The 16,968-nt window shown below is 38.7% G+C and overlaps 1 protein-coding gene across 1 annotated transcript in view; it reads left to right on the forward strand.

Annotated features, from left to right (window-relative positions):
- The window catches only part of LOC132391478 (protein diaphanous homolog 3-like), a 583,252-nt gene that overhangs the window by 392,626 nt on the left and 173,658 nt on the right, over positions 1 to 16,968 (forward strand). Inside the window, exon 23 of the mRNA XM_059964736.1 lies at positions 9,212 to 9,335. Within this exon, the coding sequence (XP_059820719.1) occupies positions 9,212 to 9,335 (124 nt within the window). The remainder of the gene's footprint in view (positions 1 to 9,211; positions 9,336 to 16,968) is intronic.

Genomic DNA, 16,968 nt, shown 5'->3' on the forward strand with positions numbered 1-16,968 from the left:
GAAGACAGGGGAGTGGGGATGACTGGAAGAATTGGATCAACCCATGATTGAATGGCGGAGCAGACTCGATGGGTCGAATGACCCACTTCTGCTCCTATATTTTATGGTCTTGTATCTGGATCTGCATGAGCATTTGAAATGCCAAGTCGCAGAAGGCTATGGAACAAGTGCTGGTAAATAGAAATAGTATAGTTAGGCACAAGATTGATGGCATGAATATGAAGGGGAAGGCGTTGGTTGAGGTTACAAGCTTGTTTCTGTGCTCTGTGTGTGAAATACAACAATACTCCATCCAAGTGGCTGGGAGCAATCAATCGTCCTTATTTAATAAATGTTAATTGATGTGTTGTTATCTTTTTACACTTATATTTACTTGTATTATTATTTTTACTTTAAATTAAAGAAACATATTAATAATTTTTAGTTTTCAGTAGTTTCCTGTTAATTTTCAGAAATACGTAACACAAACATCTTTGACAGCTGGTGAGCCAGGAGTCAAGAAGTTGTTCGGTGGGTCCAGCCAGCTGCCTGCTATAAGCCAGCCTCTGTGCTGTATTGATTTGGTTGGATGCATACTTCAAATGATTGCTGAGCCCAAGGTCAAACAATGAAAATCTACATCTAAGACTGCTGTTAATTAATATTTAAAAGAGAAATCATGAATCGAGTTTTCTGAAATCTGTATCGATGAATAAAAAAGTAAAAAACAGCAAATATGCCAAGTGTTCATGAATGGAAAATTCTGATATTTGTAGAACAGTAGAGTTCCATTATTCATTAGTATGTGATATGATGAGAGTTACTTTGTGTAGTTAAGACATTCAAAAATACGTAGGACAAGAGTGCTGTAAATACTACGAAACAACAGATTGCTAGCATTTTGCATATTGTCTTGGCTGAAACGGTTATTTATAAGCTCCATATTTGCATCAAATGCAAAAGTTATGGACCAGTGATATCATTGCTAGTAAAAGATCAAAGACCAGATTACTGCTGATGAGACATGCATATTGTGCCACCTGTTGCAAAATGTGTGAATTTCTTATTACAATTTGAAGATGGTTTACTGTTGAAACAGAAAACGTCACAACTATAATGAATTAAAGTAGCATGATTTTTATTTTGTAGTGTCAGCACCAATATACTTAAAAACTCAGCAACAAAATAAATACAAATGTATGTCCCATCCACTTTGTGTTTGGCTAATTAGTTGTGTTTATTGATGATTTCAACCTGCCAATCAACCTTCGAAGTTGCTTTATATCTATGACTTAGTAACTTTAGAATGAATTATAGGAATTGTCTACTGGGAAAATAATTCCATCATTTTTCTTTTTTAATATTTGAAGTTACAGCACTACTTGTGTGCTGAAGCTTTCATAATGAATGAAATACCAGTAAATTGAAACTCTGCAGCACCAAGTCTATTTATGAATGTGAACGGACAGCTGGACAGCTAAACAGCTAAAAGGAGGAGGAGGAAGCTCCAAGTACAACTTCTCCTGAAAGAAGGCAGGGATAAACATGACAGTTCTAAAGAAAATGTCAAGACATACATAATCATATTCAGCTGAAGGTGATCTATCTTAGCTTTCTCCTGAGATCTGCATCACAAAACTACTCTCCATCCAATCTGATGTGCTCCATGCTATATCAAGAAATAGCTGAAAGCACTGGAAATAACAAATGTTACAAGAGCAAACAGTATCCCAACTATACTAAAGATCTGCACTCCAAATTTTGCTATGTCCTTAGATCAAACTTGTGCAGTGCAGAGACAACACTGCCATTTTCCTAAAAATGAGAAAATTCCCAGCTGATAATTTTCACAAAAAGTAAGCCAAATTCAATCCAGGGAGTTACTGTCCAAGTATTCAATTTCCAATAAAAAACAAAGCAATAGAAGCAATTGGCAACAGAGCTGTCAAGCAGCTCATATTTGTGAATATGAGCTTGTTCAGCCATATCTAATACGAAGGAAAATATCACCTTCGTACTCCAACTGTTCAAAGCTAGGACAGTATTGATCATTGGTTAAATGTCTTGAAATCAGTTTAATTTTTCATTTCAGACTTTCTTCAAAGCAACTGACATTTTTTAGTTGAATCATAAACCAGAGAAAATCTGTAGATGCTGGAAATGAGGGAGAGAGAGAGAGAGAGAGAACCTCTCTCTCTCTCTCTCTCTCTCTCTCTCTCTCTCTCTCTCTCTCCTCTCTCCCTCTCCCTCTCCCTCTCCCTCTCCCTCTCCCTCTCCCTCTCCCTCTCCCTCTCCCTCTCCCTCTCCTCTCCTCTCCCCTCCCCCTCCCCCTCCCCCTCCCCCTCCCCCTCTCCCTCCCCCTCCCCCTCCCCCTCCCCCTCTCCCTCCCCCTCTCCCTCTCCCTCTCCCTCTCCCTCTCCCTCTCTCCCCCTCTCCCCCTCTCTCCCTCTCTCCCTCTCCCTCTCTCTCTCCTGGAGGAACACAACAGGCCAGGCAGCATCCATGGAAAAGAGTACAGTCGACATTTCAGGCCGAGACCCTTCTCCAGTCCTGATGAAGGGTCTTGGTCAGAAACGTCAACTGTTCTCATTTCCATAGATGCTGCCTGGCCTGTTGTGTTCCTCCAGGATTTTGTGTGTGTTGCTAACATTGTTTAGTTCTTTTGTTTTCATCTCTCCACAGATTTAAAATGTATTTTCTTTCACACTTATGTTTACTTGTGTTGAAGGTGCAGTTTTCTTCTCACAACTTTTGAGTAGTTACTTCAGTGTTCTTTATTGATGCCTACAATTTAACAGTGGTTCCAACTATTTTGAAGGAGGATTTATGAACAGATCTGCATTTGCTTTCACTGAGATAGTTTGATTGTCAAAATCCTTACCAGTGCAAATTCGGAAATGAGAATCACTTTAGAAAGTGGAATAATTATGTTTTGTGTTTTATTTCTCAAAAATAATCCACGTTTAAAGATTCATTATTACCTACCTGTTCTTGCTAGTCACCAATATGTTATTAATATGACTGGAAAAATCATATACATCAGTTATTTAATTTTCTGTGCAAACATTCTTCATTTTGACCTGTTGCATTTTTTATCCCTTTAATTAAGATATATGCTTATAGTGCAACAGAGTGAAGTTAGCTGCTAGACCTTCAATTCTTTTTGTTTGAGATGAGTTTAGCAATCATTACTTAATGTTATCTTGAGCAATACACACAAAATGCTGGAGGAACTTAGCAAGTCAGACAATATGTATGGAAGGAGCAAACTGGATGTTTCAGGCCAAGACCCTTCATTAAAACTGCATTTGGATGTATTATGATGCTATTTTTGAGACTACCTTATCCCAGGTTTGTTATCTATGGGAGAAACTGCCTAGATTGTTCATGGTTCTCCCAGTGTTTTCATTCCATGTGGCTGATGAAAATTTATGACACATGCTCTTTTATATACATTGTTTTTCAGAACTTAACTAAAAGACTTGTATCGAAGGTTCTGCTTTTTAAATTGTCCAATTAACATACTAGCTTAATATGGTTTTGGTTTGGTTATATATTGGACCATCTATTGTGCTATAATATTAGGTATAAATTATTAAATATGATTTAGATGTGATATAATTTTTTAATCAGTGGATAGTTTTGTAGAACATCATCATTTCATGTTCTTGGACTACTTTATTATGTTTATAAATGGTAGTTTGCAGTTGCAAAAATAGAATTTGTAGAAAACTGTTTCATCTTAATTCCCAACAACTTTGATTGTTGGCTTTTATGTTCATTGACAATACTTAAGCTTTACTTTCTTGTTCTTCTGTTTTAGTTCAGCAACAAAATTCATATTGGGGCCAAATGTCATTAACTACCCTGAAGCCCGAGCTTAATAGATGAACTAGCACTGGTTGCAGCTTGTGCCTTGTGTTCACCATTCACAGGATGCCCATGATCATGTTGTGGTGGATGCCAATTATCTCTATCCTTGTTCATTGGCCATTCAGTTCTGGTAGAGTTTGCAGGCCATTACCTCCTACAAGATTAAACATACATCATAAATGGCTGTGATGCTTCTCTCCCAGATGAGCAAAACCCCTTTTACGCATGCTTTCAGAACGACACCTGTGCGAGTCCCTGCAGCATCTGGTTACCCTGTGATCTCTGTTTCCAAAGGGTGATTCCTCTCAAGACACCAGGCCCTGATGGTGTACCTTTTAGGACACTGAAAACCTGTGCCAACCAAATGGTGAGAGCGTACAAAGGTATCTTCAATCTCTCACGGCAGCAGTTGGAGGTTCTCACTGCTTCAAAAGGGTGACAATCAAAAGTGCCCTAAAAGTGCAGGGTGAGCGGCAACAACTATTGCCCAATTGCACTTAAATCTACTGTAATGCAAATGATATGAAAATAGGTGGAGGAGCAGGTGGTTTTAAGGAAGTAGAGTGGCTAGAGAAGGATTTGGGCATTGGGAGAATGGGCAAAGAAATGAGAGATGGAATACAGTGTTAGGAAGTATATGGTCATGCACTGTGGTAGAAAAAATGGAAGTGTTGGTTATTTTCTAAATGGAGAGAAAATACTGAAAACTGAAATGCAAAGGGACTTGGGATTTGCAAGTTGAGTGTGGTGAGGAAGGCAAATGTGATATTAGTATTCATTTTAGGAGGACTAGAATATGAAAGCAAGGATGTAATGTTGTGATTTTATAAAGCACTGGTGAGGCCTCACTTGGAATATTGAGAGCAGTTTGGACCCCTTGTCTTAGAAAGGATCTTAGAATAGAGGGGTTTTAAAGGAGGTTCACGAAAATGATTCCAGGATTGAAAGGCTTGTCATATGAAGAGTGTTTGATGGCTCAGGGCCTGTATTCACTAGAAATCATAAGAATGAGGGGTAACCTCACTGAAACCTATCAAATGGTAAAAGGCCTTGATGGAGTGGATGTGGAGAGGAGAGGATAACAACTTCAAAAAAGGGAAATCCTTTTAGAACAGGAGGAATTTCTTTAGCCAGAGAGTGGTGAATCTTGGCAGCTGTGGGGCCCAAGTAATTATGTATATTTAAGGCAGAGGTTGATAGATTCTTGATGGTTCAGGGCATGAAGGAAGGCAGAAGATTGTGGCTGATAGGAAAATTGGATCAGCCATGACAAAATGGTGGAACAGACCCGATGGGCCAAATGGCCTATTTCTGCTCCTATAACATATGGTCTAATGGCATTGAAGTGCTTTGAAGAGTTATGGCTAAAATCAACTCCTGCCTAAGCAAGGACCTGGATCCACTGTAATTTGCCTATCACCACAATAGGTCTACAGCAGACGCAATCTCATTTGCTCTCCACTCAGCCTTCGATCACCTTGAGAATAACATTACCTCTGTAAGGCTGCGTTTTATTGATTACAGCTTAGCGTTCAACATAATCATACCCACAATACAGATCAGCGTCATTCAAAACCTGGGCCTCTGTGCTTTGATCTGCAACTGGATTCTTCACTTCTTCATTGGGAGCCCACAGACACTGGATCGTAAATAACTTCTCCTCGTCACTGGCAGTTGACACTGGTGCATCTCTAGGATGTGTGCTAGCCCAAAGCTCTACTCTTTGTACAACTATGACTGCGTGGTAAGCACACCTCAAATGCCATCTATAAATTTGCCGGTAATACAACCATTGTTGGTAGAATTTCAGATGGTGACAAGGAGGTGTGCAGGAGTGAGATTGATCAGTTTGTCGACTGATGTTGTAGCAACACTCTTGCAGTCAACATTGCAAGGAATTGATTGTGAACTTGAAGAAGGGGAAGTTGAGGGAACTCATAATCAGACCTCATTGAAGGATCAGCAGTGGAAAAGCTGAGCACGTTCGTGGGAGTCAACATCTCTGAGGATCTATCCAGGATGTAACATATTGATGCAGTTGCAAGGAAACCATAACTATATCTCATTAGGAGTTTGAGGAGACATGGTACGTCACCTGGTCTCTTACAAATTTCTATGAATGTACCGTGGAGAACATTCTAATTGGTTGCATCACCATCTGATATGGAGGGGCCAATTCACGTGATTGGAAAAAGTTGCAGAAAGTTGCAAACTCATGGGAACTAGCCTCCCCATCATTGAGGATATCTTCGAAAGGCTATGCTTCAAAAAGGCGGCATCCATCATTAAGGACCCCCATCACCCAGGACATGCACTCTTCTCATTGCTACCATCAAGGAGGAGGTGCAGGAGACTGAAGATACACACTCATTGTTTTAGGAACAGCTTCTTCCTCTCTGCCGTCAGATTTCTGAATGGACAATGAATCCATGTACACTATTTCACTACTTTTTCTTTTTTTTTGGATTTTCTTTGCAATCTTTATATATGTATTTCTGGGTGTAGTTTATATTTTTTATTGTTATGTATTGCAATGTAATGTTATCATAAAGCCACAAATTTCACGACGTGCCAGTGTTACTAAAACTGATTCTGATTCTGATTCAAATGGCTGATGAGAATTTGTGTTTGTGAATTGTGACCAAGCTGGAGATAGTGGAAACCATGGCCTTGCCTTATGATCTTAACCCTAAACCTAATCCTGGTAGCTTAATGACTGATTATGCTGTTAAGAATCCTTTTCCATCACTTGAAACAGTTCAAATACATATACAGTAAATAATTTTAAATGTTAAAATATTAAATATTTCCAAGTATCTTTAACTTTTTATACATGAATATTTATTTAATCCTCTTTAAAGAAAAAACTCACCTTTTTGTGCAGGTCATCAACCCCATTCAAATGGTATACTAGATAAGGGGTTCCTCTGCTCAGTTAGTTTGAGAACACTCCCTTGTTGTACTGGCAAAACAAATGCTCCCTCATCTGGTCGGTGTTTCTATATCAAACCACTGACTGGTCAATAAAAATCAACTTCTATATATTGTTAAGTATTGTATTACTAAAGAATATTAAAGTGCATAAGTTATTATTGACACTTTCGAGTTGCAGCATTTCCAAAACTCTAGTCGTATGTTTCAGACATTCATATTACCTTTTTTAACAATGTGCAGAAAGGCATAGATGTTTCCATGGTGACAGGACCATCCTCCTGTAGCAATAACCCTTCTTATCCACTAAAATCACCACCATCCTGATGTGAATGATGAATTAATGCCATCTCATCCTTATCTTCTGTCTTGAACTCACTAAGTCTTCATATTTAGCTCAAGATTAAAATGTTTAGTCTTGAATTAAATCGGGGTTACCAACTTTTTTATACCATGGACCCTTACCATTAACCAAGCTTGGGAACCCCTGGATTAAATCCTTTCTCCTCATCCCACCTCCCCATGGGCCACTGTTACAATGATTGTGTGCGGCCTTGAAATCTGTGTTTCTGAACCTATAGTCTGCCCACTTCCATCTGCAGAATAATCCTTTATCGTGAAGGAGTTTCTTCTTTAGTGTCTTCAATAATTCTTAAGTGCATTAAAACCTGTAATTAAAACCTTTTACCTAATGAGCTAATGTCACAGAGGAACTGTTAATATATCCTGGAGGTGGCAATGTAAAGCCTCTGTTTGAAAATGGCATTTCAATCATTATAGTTTTATTGCTGCACTCTTTGTATTCCAAGAAGTTCTGATGCATGCAGATAAGTAAAAAAAGAAAGTATGCATTATATTCAAGTGTCTAATGTGCAGTGGATTATACACACTAAGGTACTTAATACAATATATTAATCTGTAGCTTGCTCAAATGTAATTTCCCTTCATAAATGATTTTCCTTTCAATGTGAGAAATTTTTCTTTGCATTTATGAGCCATTTATGAGTAATTCTGAATTGAACATGGCATTTATTTGTCAACAAGTTGTGCAACGTTTCTAAATTTGCCTTTAAATTTAGTCCTTTTATTCATGAACTCATTGTTACAAAAATAGCTTTCACCTTTACATATGAAAGTGGCATAGGATGGTAGAAGTACTTTTTAAACTCAACTCATCCAAACTAAAATATTTGAATAAAGAATCAAAACACAGATGACGTGTGCAAATGCCTTATGCAATATGATATTTTAGTTGTGTAATAGTTTCATAATTCATATGTTAATACTGTAAGATGTCCCTGATGTTTCTGTATTTTAATAGGTCAATAGGTATACGTATTTAATGCCAGAGAAATGTGTACAATATACATCCTGGAATTCTTTTTCTTTGCAAACATCCACGAAAACAGAGGAATTTTCCAAAGAATGAATGACAGTTAAACATTAGAACCTCAAAGGACCCCCCCAGCTTCCCCCCTCCCACGCACAAGCAGCACCAAGGCAACAACCCCTCCACCCCCCAGCAAACAGCATCAGCGCCCTCCACCGAGCACTCAAGCATGCAGCAAGCATCAATAAAGACGCAGTACCCCAAAGACTGCTCGGTCAGCTGGTAATTCGACATACAACTGGCGCTCTCTCGCCCTAATAAGGGAAAAAGAGGTGTCCCTGTTTCACAGCAAGAGGGGTGATGTAACAAACAACTTGCTGATTTAGGATGTTAAAAGTCTGTTTCATCATTTTTTCCAAGTTCTGTGCCCAGAGAGTTGGCCCCAAAAAGGCACAGATCTCTGGGCACACTGCCCACGGCAACTAACCCGCTGCTCCCGATGTTCCATGTTCTCCCATGACACTTTAGTCAGGGGCACCGGCCTAGAATCAGCCACGAAAATCTTGATCTCTGAAGGCATGCTAGTCTTCCAGGCCCACTTTCTTGGGATATCAAAAAGCAGTCAGTCATGAGGTCCTGACAGTAGGTCCAATTCTCGCAAAAAACCGAAGTCAGAGTGTAACTCCAAGTCAGGGTCTTCAAAAGAACCTTGAAAAGAAAAACAAGAGATATCAAAGATAGAAACAGAGCTGTTCCCGAAGATGCAAGCTAAAGAGTCGTCATTTAGCACCATCTTGACTTTGCTCCGCCCCTCCAAGGTGGAAATATCTTGTTTGGTATCTCAGTATCTGTGCTAAAAGCAAATTGTTCAAGGAAAATTAGAGTTTTATTTTAATTTGCCAGCAGCCTAAGGGTTAAATTATATCACCACAGCCCGGTAAGATTTTACAAATGACTATCTCCACAATTGTGAGCAAGTGATTGAATGTAAACAATATTTAAATTTTAACTGAATTTATCCTTGTGATAGAAGGTGATGGTTTTTCTCTAATGATATAGATTAAAAATTTTAATATTGTTATTGTCTTCCTGTTATAGTATGTGCAGAAAACTTGGACAAGAGCCTTAAGCAGATGGAGAAACAGCTTCAACAGCTTGAAAAGGATTTGGAAACTTTTCCTCCAGCAGAGGACATGCATGACAAGTTTGTGACAAAAATGTCCATATCCTTCCTGACAGCTAAATAGCTCATAAAATGACCGTTAGTTAAGCTATTTAACTTTTTAAGGTGCAGCCTGATTAAGCAAATATTTCATATTAATCTTTATCAAATGCTGAGGGACCTTTTTTATAAGTCTGTCAATAAGTGAAGGATTATTATTGAAAAAATTGATTTGACAGAACACTTGTCATTCAAAATATTCTGTATATGATCTTTAAGCAAAATACAGTTCATTGCACTCTTTGTTGTGCAGAAGTGGAAGGTAGGTTGTTAATGACTAACTGTAGTTACATTATTCTATACAGCCAGATGATGTCTGAACTGTCTATGCATAACATTAGGAGAATGACTAAACTGTTGAACTCTGAGAAAAATTGTTCCCTTTTCTCTTCATAGATATACATACATCTTCTAAACTGAATGGTTTCTGTTAATATACAATTATTTCGGGGGTAGATAGGAAATCAATTGTGATAATTTTTAAACACAGCAGATTTTTCAGTGCAACAAGAAAGTCAAATACTTTTGAAGTAAATATGTAAATGTTTGTTCTTCCAGCTGGTAACATTTTGCAGGAGTTAAGTAACAATCATTAAAAGAAAAGTAGATTAATCATTAACTTCTGTTGAAATCAGTTTTCAGAAGTTAAGTAGTAGACATGAGAAATGTATTCACAATATTTAAGCAAATAAATTAACCTCTAACAGTACAGGTGTTTGTTGAGAGACTCAATAGATGAAAGACAAAGGGAAATCAGAAGGAAAAACCTTTGGTAAAAACAATTCATCATCTTTAAAACAGTGGCTTTCCATGATCATGCCGGTCTACTTTTGTCACAGTGCAGTTATAAATTGCGTGGGTGTGAAATGTAATGTGATCTGTGGTTTAACTTGGCTAACTATTATTTATTAAATATTGTAATAAAGTAGTCACACTTAATTTTTTGGGAAACATTAAATGTGATGTGATAATATACTTAAACTAATTTTATATAAGGCAGCAACATTAAGCATAAAGATGTAATTGACTTCATTAAGAACTGCAACAATTATTTGCTTTAATTAGCTTTGATAGAGCAAAACAAAGAGTAGCAGTAAGTTTCACTGGTGTAAATTTGGGACATGAGTCTAACCTGATTATGCACTCATAGAGGGGAGCTGGCTGGAGTTAATGGGAAGGGGCCGCTAGCAGGGATGATGTCAGAACAGCAATGACTGGAGTTTCTGTGGGCAATTTGGAAGATGCAGGATAGATGTGTCCCAAAGAAGAAGAAGTATTTTAAAAGGAGGATGAGGCAACTATGGCTGACAAGGAGGGTAAAAGGCAGCATAAAAACAAAAAGTAATGGGAAGTTAGAGGATTGGGAAGCTTTAAAAACCAACAGAAGTCAACTAAAAACTCTAAGGAGAGAAAAGCTGAAATATGAATGAAAGCAAGTCAAAAAGAGGATACCAAAAGTTTTTTCAGGTATATAAAGAGTAAAAGAGAGTTGAAAGTGGATATTGGTCCACTTGAACATTGTACTCTCGAGGTGGAAGTGCACAAAGAAATGGCAGTCCAGTAAGTATTTTTCATCAGTCTTCACTGTGGAAGACACGAGCAGTGTGCCAGAACTTCAAGACTGTTGGGGCAGGAGTAAATGTAGTTGCTATTACTAAAGAGAAGGTGCTTGGGAAGTGGGAATGTCTGAAGGGAAAATAAGTCATCTGGACTGGAAGGAATATACCCCCAGGAATCTGGCAGAGGTAGCTGAAGAGATTCAGGTATGAGTAATAATCTTTTAAGAATCACTAGATTCTGGAATGATTCTGGAGTACTGGAAAATCGCAAACGTCACTCGACTCTTTAAGAAGGGAGGGAGGCAGAAGAAAGGAAATTATAGGCCGGTTAGCCTGACTTCAGTGCTTGGGAAGACCGCACTTGGAGTATTGTGAGCAGTTTTAGGCCCTTTATCTAAGAAAAGCTTTGCTGGACTAGGAGAGATTCCAGTGCAGATTTCACGAGAATGATTCTGGGAATGTGAGAGTTAATGTATGAGGAGCATTTGGTGGCTTTGGACCTGTATTTCCTGGTGTTCAGAAGAATGAGGGGGAATCTCATTGAAACCTATCAAATATTGAAAGGCCTAGATAGAGTGGGTCTAAGACCAGAGGACACAGCCTCAGAACAGAAGGACTTTTATTTAGAACAGAGTTAGGGATGAATTTCTTTAGCCAGAGGGTGGTGAGTCTGCGGAATTCACTACTACGAACACATGCAGAGGCTAAGCTGTTGAGTGGAGGTTGATAGTTTCTTGATTCGTCACAGGTTACAGGAAGAAGGCAGGAGACCGAGTAGAGAAGGATAATAAATCAGTCAAGATAGAATGGTGGAGCAGACTCAATGGACCAAATGGCAAAGCCAAAAGTTCCAAAGCCTTATGGTCTTCTGGTCAAACTGTTGACAACAAAAATGGCTAGGTATCTTCTGAAAGTACAATAGGTGATATGTATTGTTTCCTTAATTCTGTATTAACCTTGCTGTTTCTCTTATTGTAACATTGTATCCAATTTATTTGACCTGGAGGCAGCCATAATTTTTATATATTAAATCTCGTGAGGGTTTTTCATTGTTGCCAAACAGCTAAAAATGACAAAATACAATGTTTGAGCAATTAAAAATAATATCTCCTGACTTTAAGTGAGCAACCCATTTGTTGACTTCTATTCCTCAGCAAATATTGTGGCAATTTTAGGACATATCTAGAACCTTGCAAAGTATTAGAATCAGTTTTCATTCTCTGCACGGGGCAGAATTTGCAGGAGCACACTGAAAATATGAGTACAGCACGCACATAACCATATTCATACTGATGTCCAGATCTTGACCATTGTGGTAACATATTAAAATGCATGAAAAAGACAGCAGCTTAACTTCTACAGTTAATACCCCTCAACCATCAGGGTCTTGAACCAGAGGGTAACTTCACTCAATTTCATCTGCCCCATCACTAAGGATTCTTCATCTTGTGTTCTCCAAATTTATTGGTTGGTCGGTTGGTTGTTTTTTTTTATTATTATTATTTCTTTTTTTCCTTTTTGTATTTGCAGTTTGCTGCCTTTTGGACACTGGTTGTCTGCTTTGTTGGTGTGGTCTTTCATTGATTACAGTTATAGGATTTATTGAGTATGCTCACAGGAAAATAATCTCTGGGTTGTTTATGGTGCCACGTATGTACTTCGATAATAAATTTACTTGGATCTTTGAACTTTTGAAACTTGAGTCCTTTGAAATGAGAAGGGGTCTAAGGCAATTTAAAGGTAATAAGAGTGCCAGGGTGGCGATGCATCTCTACCAACGGAGGTGTAAGGCACTTCTTCCCTCTGCTATCCTGCAGGTCACCCTTGGGTAAGGTGTAACACCTGCTTAGCACCAGCCCCCCCCCCACCTCCCGAAGCCGTGGGGGCTGGTGGTGAATATCACAAGTCCTGGTAATGTGACTACTGACACTAGACAGACAATCTCTGAGGAGCAATGATAGTGGTCATCTCGTAAAGACACTGTTCAGAAGAAGCCAATGGCAAACCACTTATGTAGAATTTGCCAAGAATTATCATGGTCATAGACCATGATCACCCAAATCATACAACTCATCACATAATAATGATAATGAAAGGACAGAGATTGCCCTGTGTGTACTCAGTACTTTGTGTTGTAGTATTTGGTGTGGTAGTCAGTCCTTTGAAGTCTGCTGTAGGCCAGTTTGAAATAAATCATGAAATCCCTTTGAATGTTTTGCGTTATTCAGCAAAGTATTAATGCTTCACAAGTACTGATGAAAGATCCTTTGTTTAATTTTCTCCTTCCAACAATATTCTCCCCGAACCCCTGCCTATTCTCCCATCTTCAACTTCTTGTATTGGAATGGCTAGACTTTATGGTGTTGGAATTCCTACTCTCTGTAATTGCAAAGCCTTTCGAAAAGCTTACACAGCTTGGTAACATAAAGCACAAAGGATAGACATGAGAAATACTCCAGCTGCTGGACGTCCAAAGCAACATACACAAAATGCTGGAGGAACTCAACTCAGCGGGTCAGCAGCATCAATGAAAATAAATAAATTGTCAATGTTTTGGGTCGAGACCCTTCTTCAGGACTGGATAGGAAGGTGGAATATGGAATGAAACAGTGGGGGGTGGGAGGAGGATAGTCAGAAGGTGATAGGTGAGGCCAGGTGGGTAGGAAAGATAAAGGGCTGGAGAGGAAGGAATCTTTCAGGAGAGGAGAGGGGACCCAAGGGGAGTTGATAGGCAGGTGATAAGAGTTAAGAGGCCAGCGTGTGGAATAGAAGAAGGGTTTTTTTTAAACCAGAAGGAGAAGTAGCTCTGTTTGTGCCTGGGGTAACTGGTATTATTGGTCCAAGGTTCATTCTGTTTGATTTTCACTTAGTGATTATTTTTATTTGGAAATCAGCCTCTTTAGTTTGGGAGACTACTTCTGCATGTGAATGGAATATATGGAGACAAAGTAAGAAAAGTGCATTTGAAGCATATGAATTACTTGATTGAATGATAAGAGTATGCCTACTTCTGTTCCTTTTTATTTTTCTATTTCTATAATTTTTTACAAATGTATAAAGGTACATTATGTACCAAATGAAGGATATGGTAGTTTATTTTTGAATAGAATTCTTAACCTAACTCCATTATTGAGCTATTCCCCACTCTGATCTTTTACCTCTTCTCACCTGCCTTTTACTCCTCCCTGTATCCCCTCCTCCATCCATTTCTCATATGCTCTCCTATCAGATTCCTCCTCCTCCAGCCCACCTAGCTTCACCTATTCCCTTCCAGCTAACCTCCTTCCCCTCCTCTCACCATTTTATTCTGGTGTCTTCTACTTTCAGTTGCAGTCTTGAAGAAGGGTTTTGACCCAAAATATCTACTCTTTATTCATTTCCATAGATGCTGCCTGACTGCTGAGTTCCTCCAGCATTTTGTTTGTGTTGTTTCAGTTGGTGTCTTTTTTAAATAATTTCAAAGCAGGCATTTCACATAACTCTCTTATCGAGTAGGATCTCATTATATCCACATACATGGAAGCACAGAGTATAGCATACCCTTGCATGTATAAACACTACATTTATACTTTAGGTCCACCTCACTGCTGCTTCCAAACTCTTGGCCTTGTTTATAAATCCCTTGAGGTCTTGCCCATCTGTACCTTTGTGACTTTCTCTAGTTTAACCACTAACATGTCTGCTTTTTCTCAACTGTACTCTCCTGATTTTAAAGACGACATCATTGAAAACTTTGGCTGCTGAGACTGGAAGCTTAAGTCCAGAAGTCAATACATCTTTCATTGACTAGATAAGGATAACAAAATTACTTTTCTAAAGGAAAGGATTTGTAATGATAACTTTTTTTCTTTGAATTTAAATTTCCTAACTGGTTGGAATTTAGCTCTTGTCTTTGGTCTAAGCTTCTGGATGTTTTTCCTATAACCATCTTGTACACCACCAAGCAATGGTGTCTGCTTTTGTCACCACTAACTCAGATATTTCAAATAGAAAGTTCAGAGTAAATTTCTTATCAGAGGACATAAATGTCATTATATACTGACAACCCTGAGATTCATTTTTCTGTTGGCATTCACAGTAGAGGTAAAGAAATACAATAGACTCATTGAAAGTCTACACACACACACACACACACACACACACACACACACACACACACACACACACAGATGGACAGACAACCAATGTGCAAAAGAAAACAAACTGTCAAATACAAATAATTAACAAACAAACCAATAAGTAAGTAAATGGATAGATAGATAGATAGATAGTATTGAGAACATGAAGTTGTAGAGTCCTTGAAAATGGATTCATAGGTTGTAGTCAGTTCAGTGTTCGGGTGAATGAAGTTGGCCATGCTGGTTCAGGAGCCTGATGGTTGAAGGGTAAGAACTGTTCCTGAACATGGTGGTGTGGGATCTAAGGCTCCTGTTACTCCCTCCTGATGGAAACAGCGAAAAGAGAGCATGGCCTGGCTGGTGGGAGTCCTTGATGATGGATGCTGCTTTCTTGTGGCAGCGCTCAGTATAGAGTTCTTTACCCAGCACTAACATGCTTAATCTTGATTAAGAGTACAAATAAGAGGATGCTGATTAAAGAAGGTGCCAAAAGAAAATTGTACCAGCTTGTATACATAGCCTAACAGAGCATTATTATTTGTTAATTATAATTGTTGGTTTCTATTAACACAGGTTTCAAGATAGTGTGCAGAACTTCAGATTTCAAAGATAATTACGCTGAGGTAGTACAATGAAAACTGAATGCAGTGTTACAGTTACAAAGAAAGGGCAATGCTGGCAGGAATGTAAAATGTGAGGGCCACGATCAGATCAGAATCAGGTTTAATGTCACTGGCATATGTCATGGAGTTTTTTGCTTTCCAGCAGCAGTACAATGCAATACATAATAATTTAAAAAAAACTGAATTACAATAAGAAATATATTTTTAAAAATTGACTCAAATAAGTAACACAGAAAATATTGAGGTAGTGTATATGGGTTCATTTTAGATTGAAGTAGATTGGGAGATCTTCAAGAGATCGTAGTTTAGCATGAGAGGGTCTCATAATAGTGGGATAGAAGCTGTCCTTGAGTTTGGTGGTTCGTGCTTTAAGCTATTTTTATCTTCTTGCTGAAGGGAGAGGGAGAAAGAGAGAATGACTGATGTAGGAGTAGTCCTTGATTATGTTAGCTGCCTTCTTGTGACAGCAGAAGTGTACATAGTGTGAGTGGTGGGGAGGTTGAATTGGACTGTGTTCACAGTTGTCTAGTTTCTTGCAGTGTTGGGCTGAGCACTTGCCATTCCAAGCTGTGATGTAATTGTACAGGATGCATCGATAAAGATTGGTCAGAGTCATCAGGGACACGTTGAATTTCCTTAGCCTTCTGAGGAAGTAGAGGTATCGCGCTTTCTTGGCTGAAGTGTCTATATGGCTGGACTTGGAGAAATTGTTGGTGATACTTAGGCACCTGAAATTCTCAACCATCTCCACCGCAGTACAATTGATACAGACAGTGATGTGTGCTGCATTGCACTTCCTGAAGTCATTCACTAGCTCCTCTGTTATGCCAACATCAAGGTAAAGGATGTTGCCTGGACACCATATCACTGAATTCTCTATTCCCTTTTACTCTGTCTCATCATCGTTTGAGATCCAGTCCACTAAGGTGTAGTCATTTGCAATCTTGTAAATGGACTTACAGCAGAATTTGGCCACACAGACTGGTGTATAAGGGGTATAGGAAAGGTTTGAGCTTTCACCTTTGTGTAGCATCAGTGTTGAAGTTAATCATGGAGGAGATGTTGTCTTCTATCTTCACTGATTGTAGTCTATTGGTCAGGAAGTCAAGGATCCAGTTGCAGAGTTGTAGCTCTAGAAGACTGGAAAAGAGTAGAAGGCAGAACTATAGTCAATACATAGTAGTCTAGTTGTCTTTGCTATCCAGATTTCCAACGATGAGTGCAGGGCCAGGAAGATGGTGTGTGCCAGAAACCTACTTTATGGCACACAGCATGGTGGTGGTAAATGAATTGCAGTGGATTGAATTTTCTGGCTTCCTGGACTTAATACATT

The sequence above is a fragment of the Hypanus sabinus genome, chromosome 3 (assembly GCF_030144855.1).
Source record: "Hypanus sabinus isolate sHypSab1 chromosome 3, sHypSab1.hap1, whole genome shotgun sequence".
Lineage (NCBI taxonomy): Eukaryota > Metazoa > Chordata > Chondrichthyes > Myliobatiformes > Dasyatidae > Hypanus > Hypanus sabinus.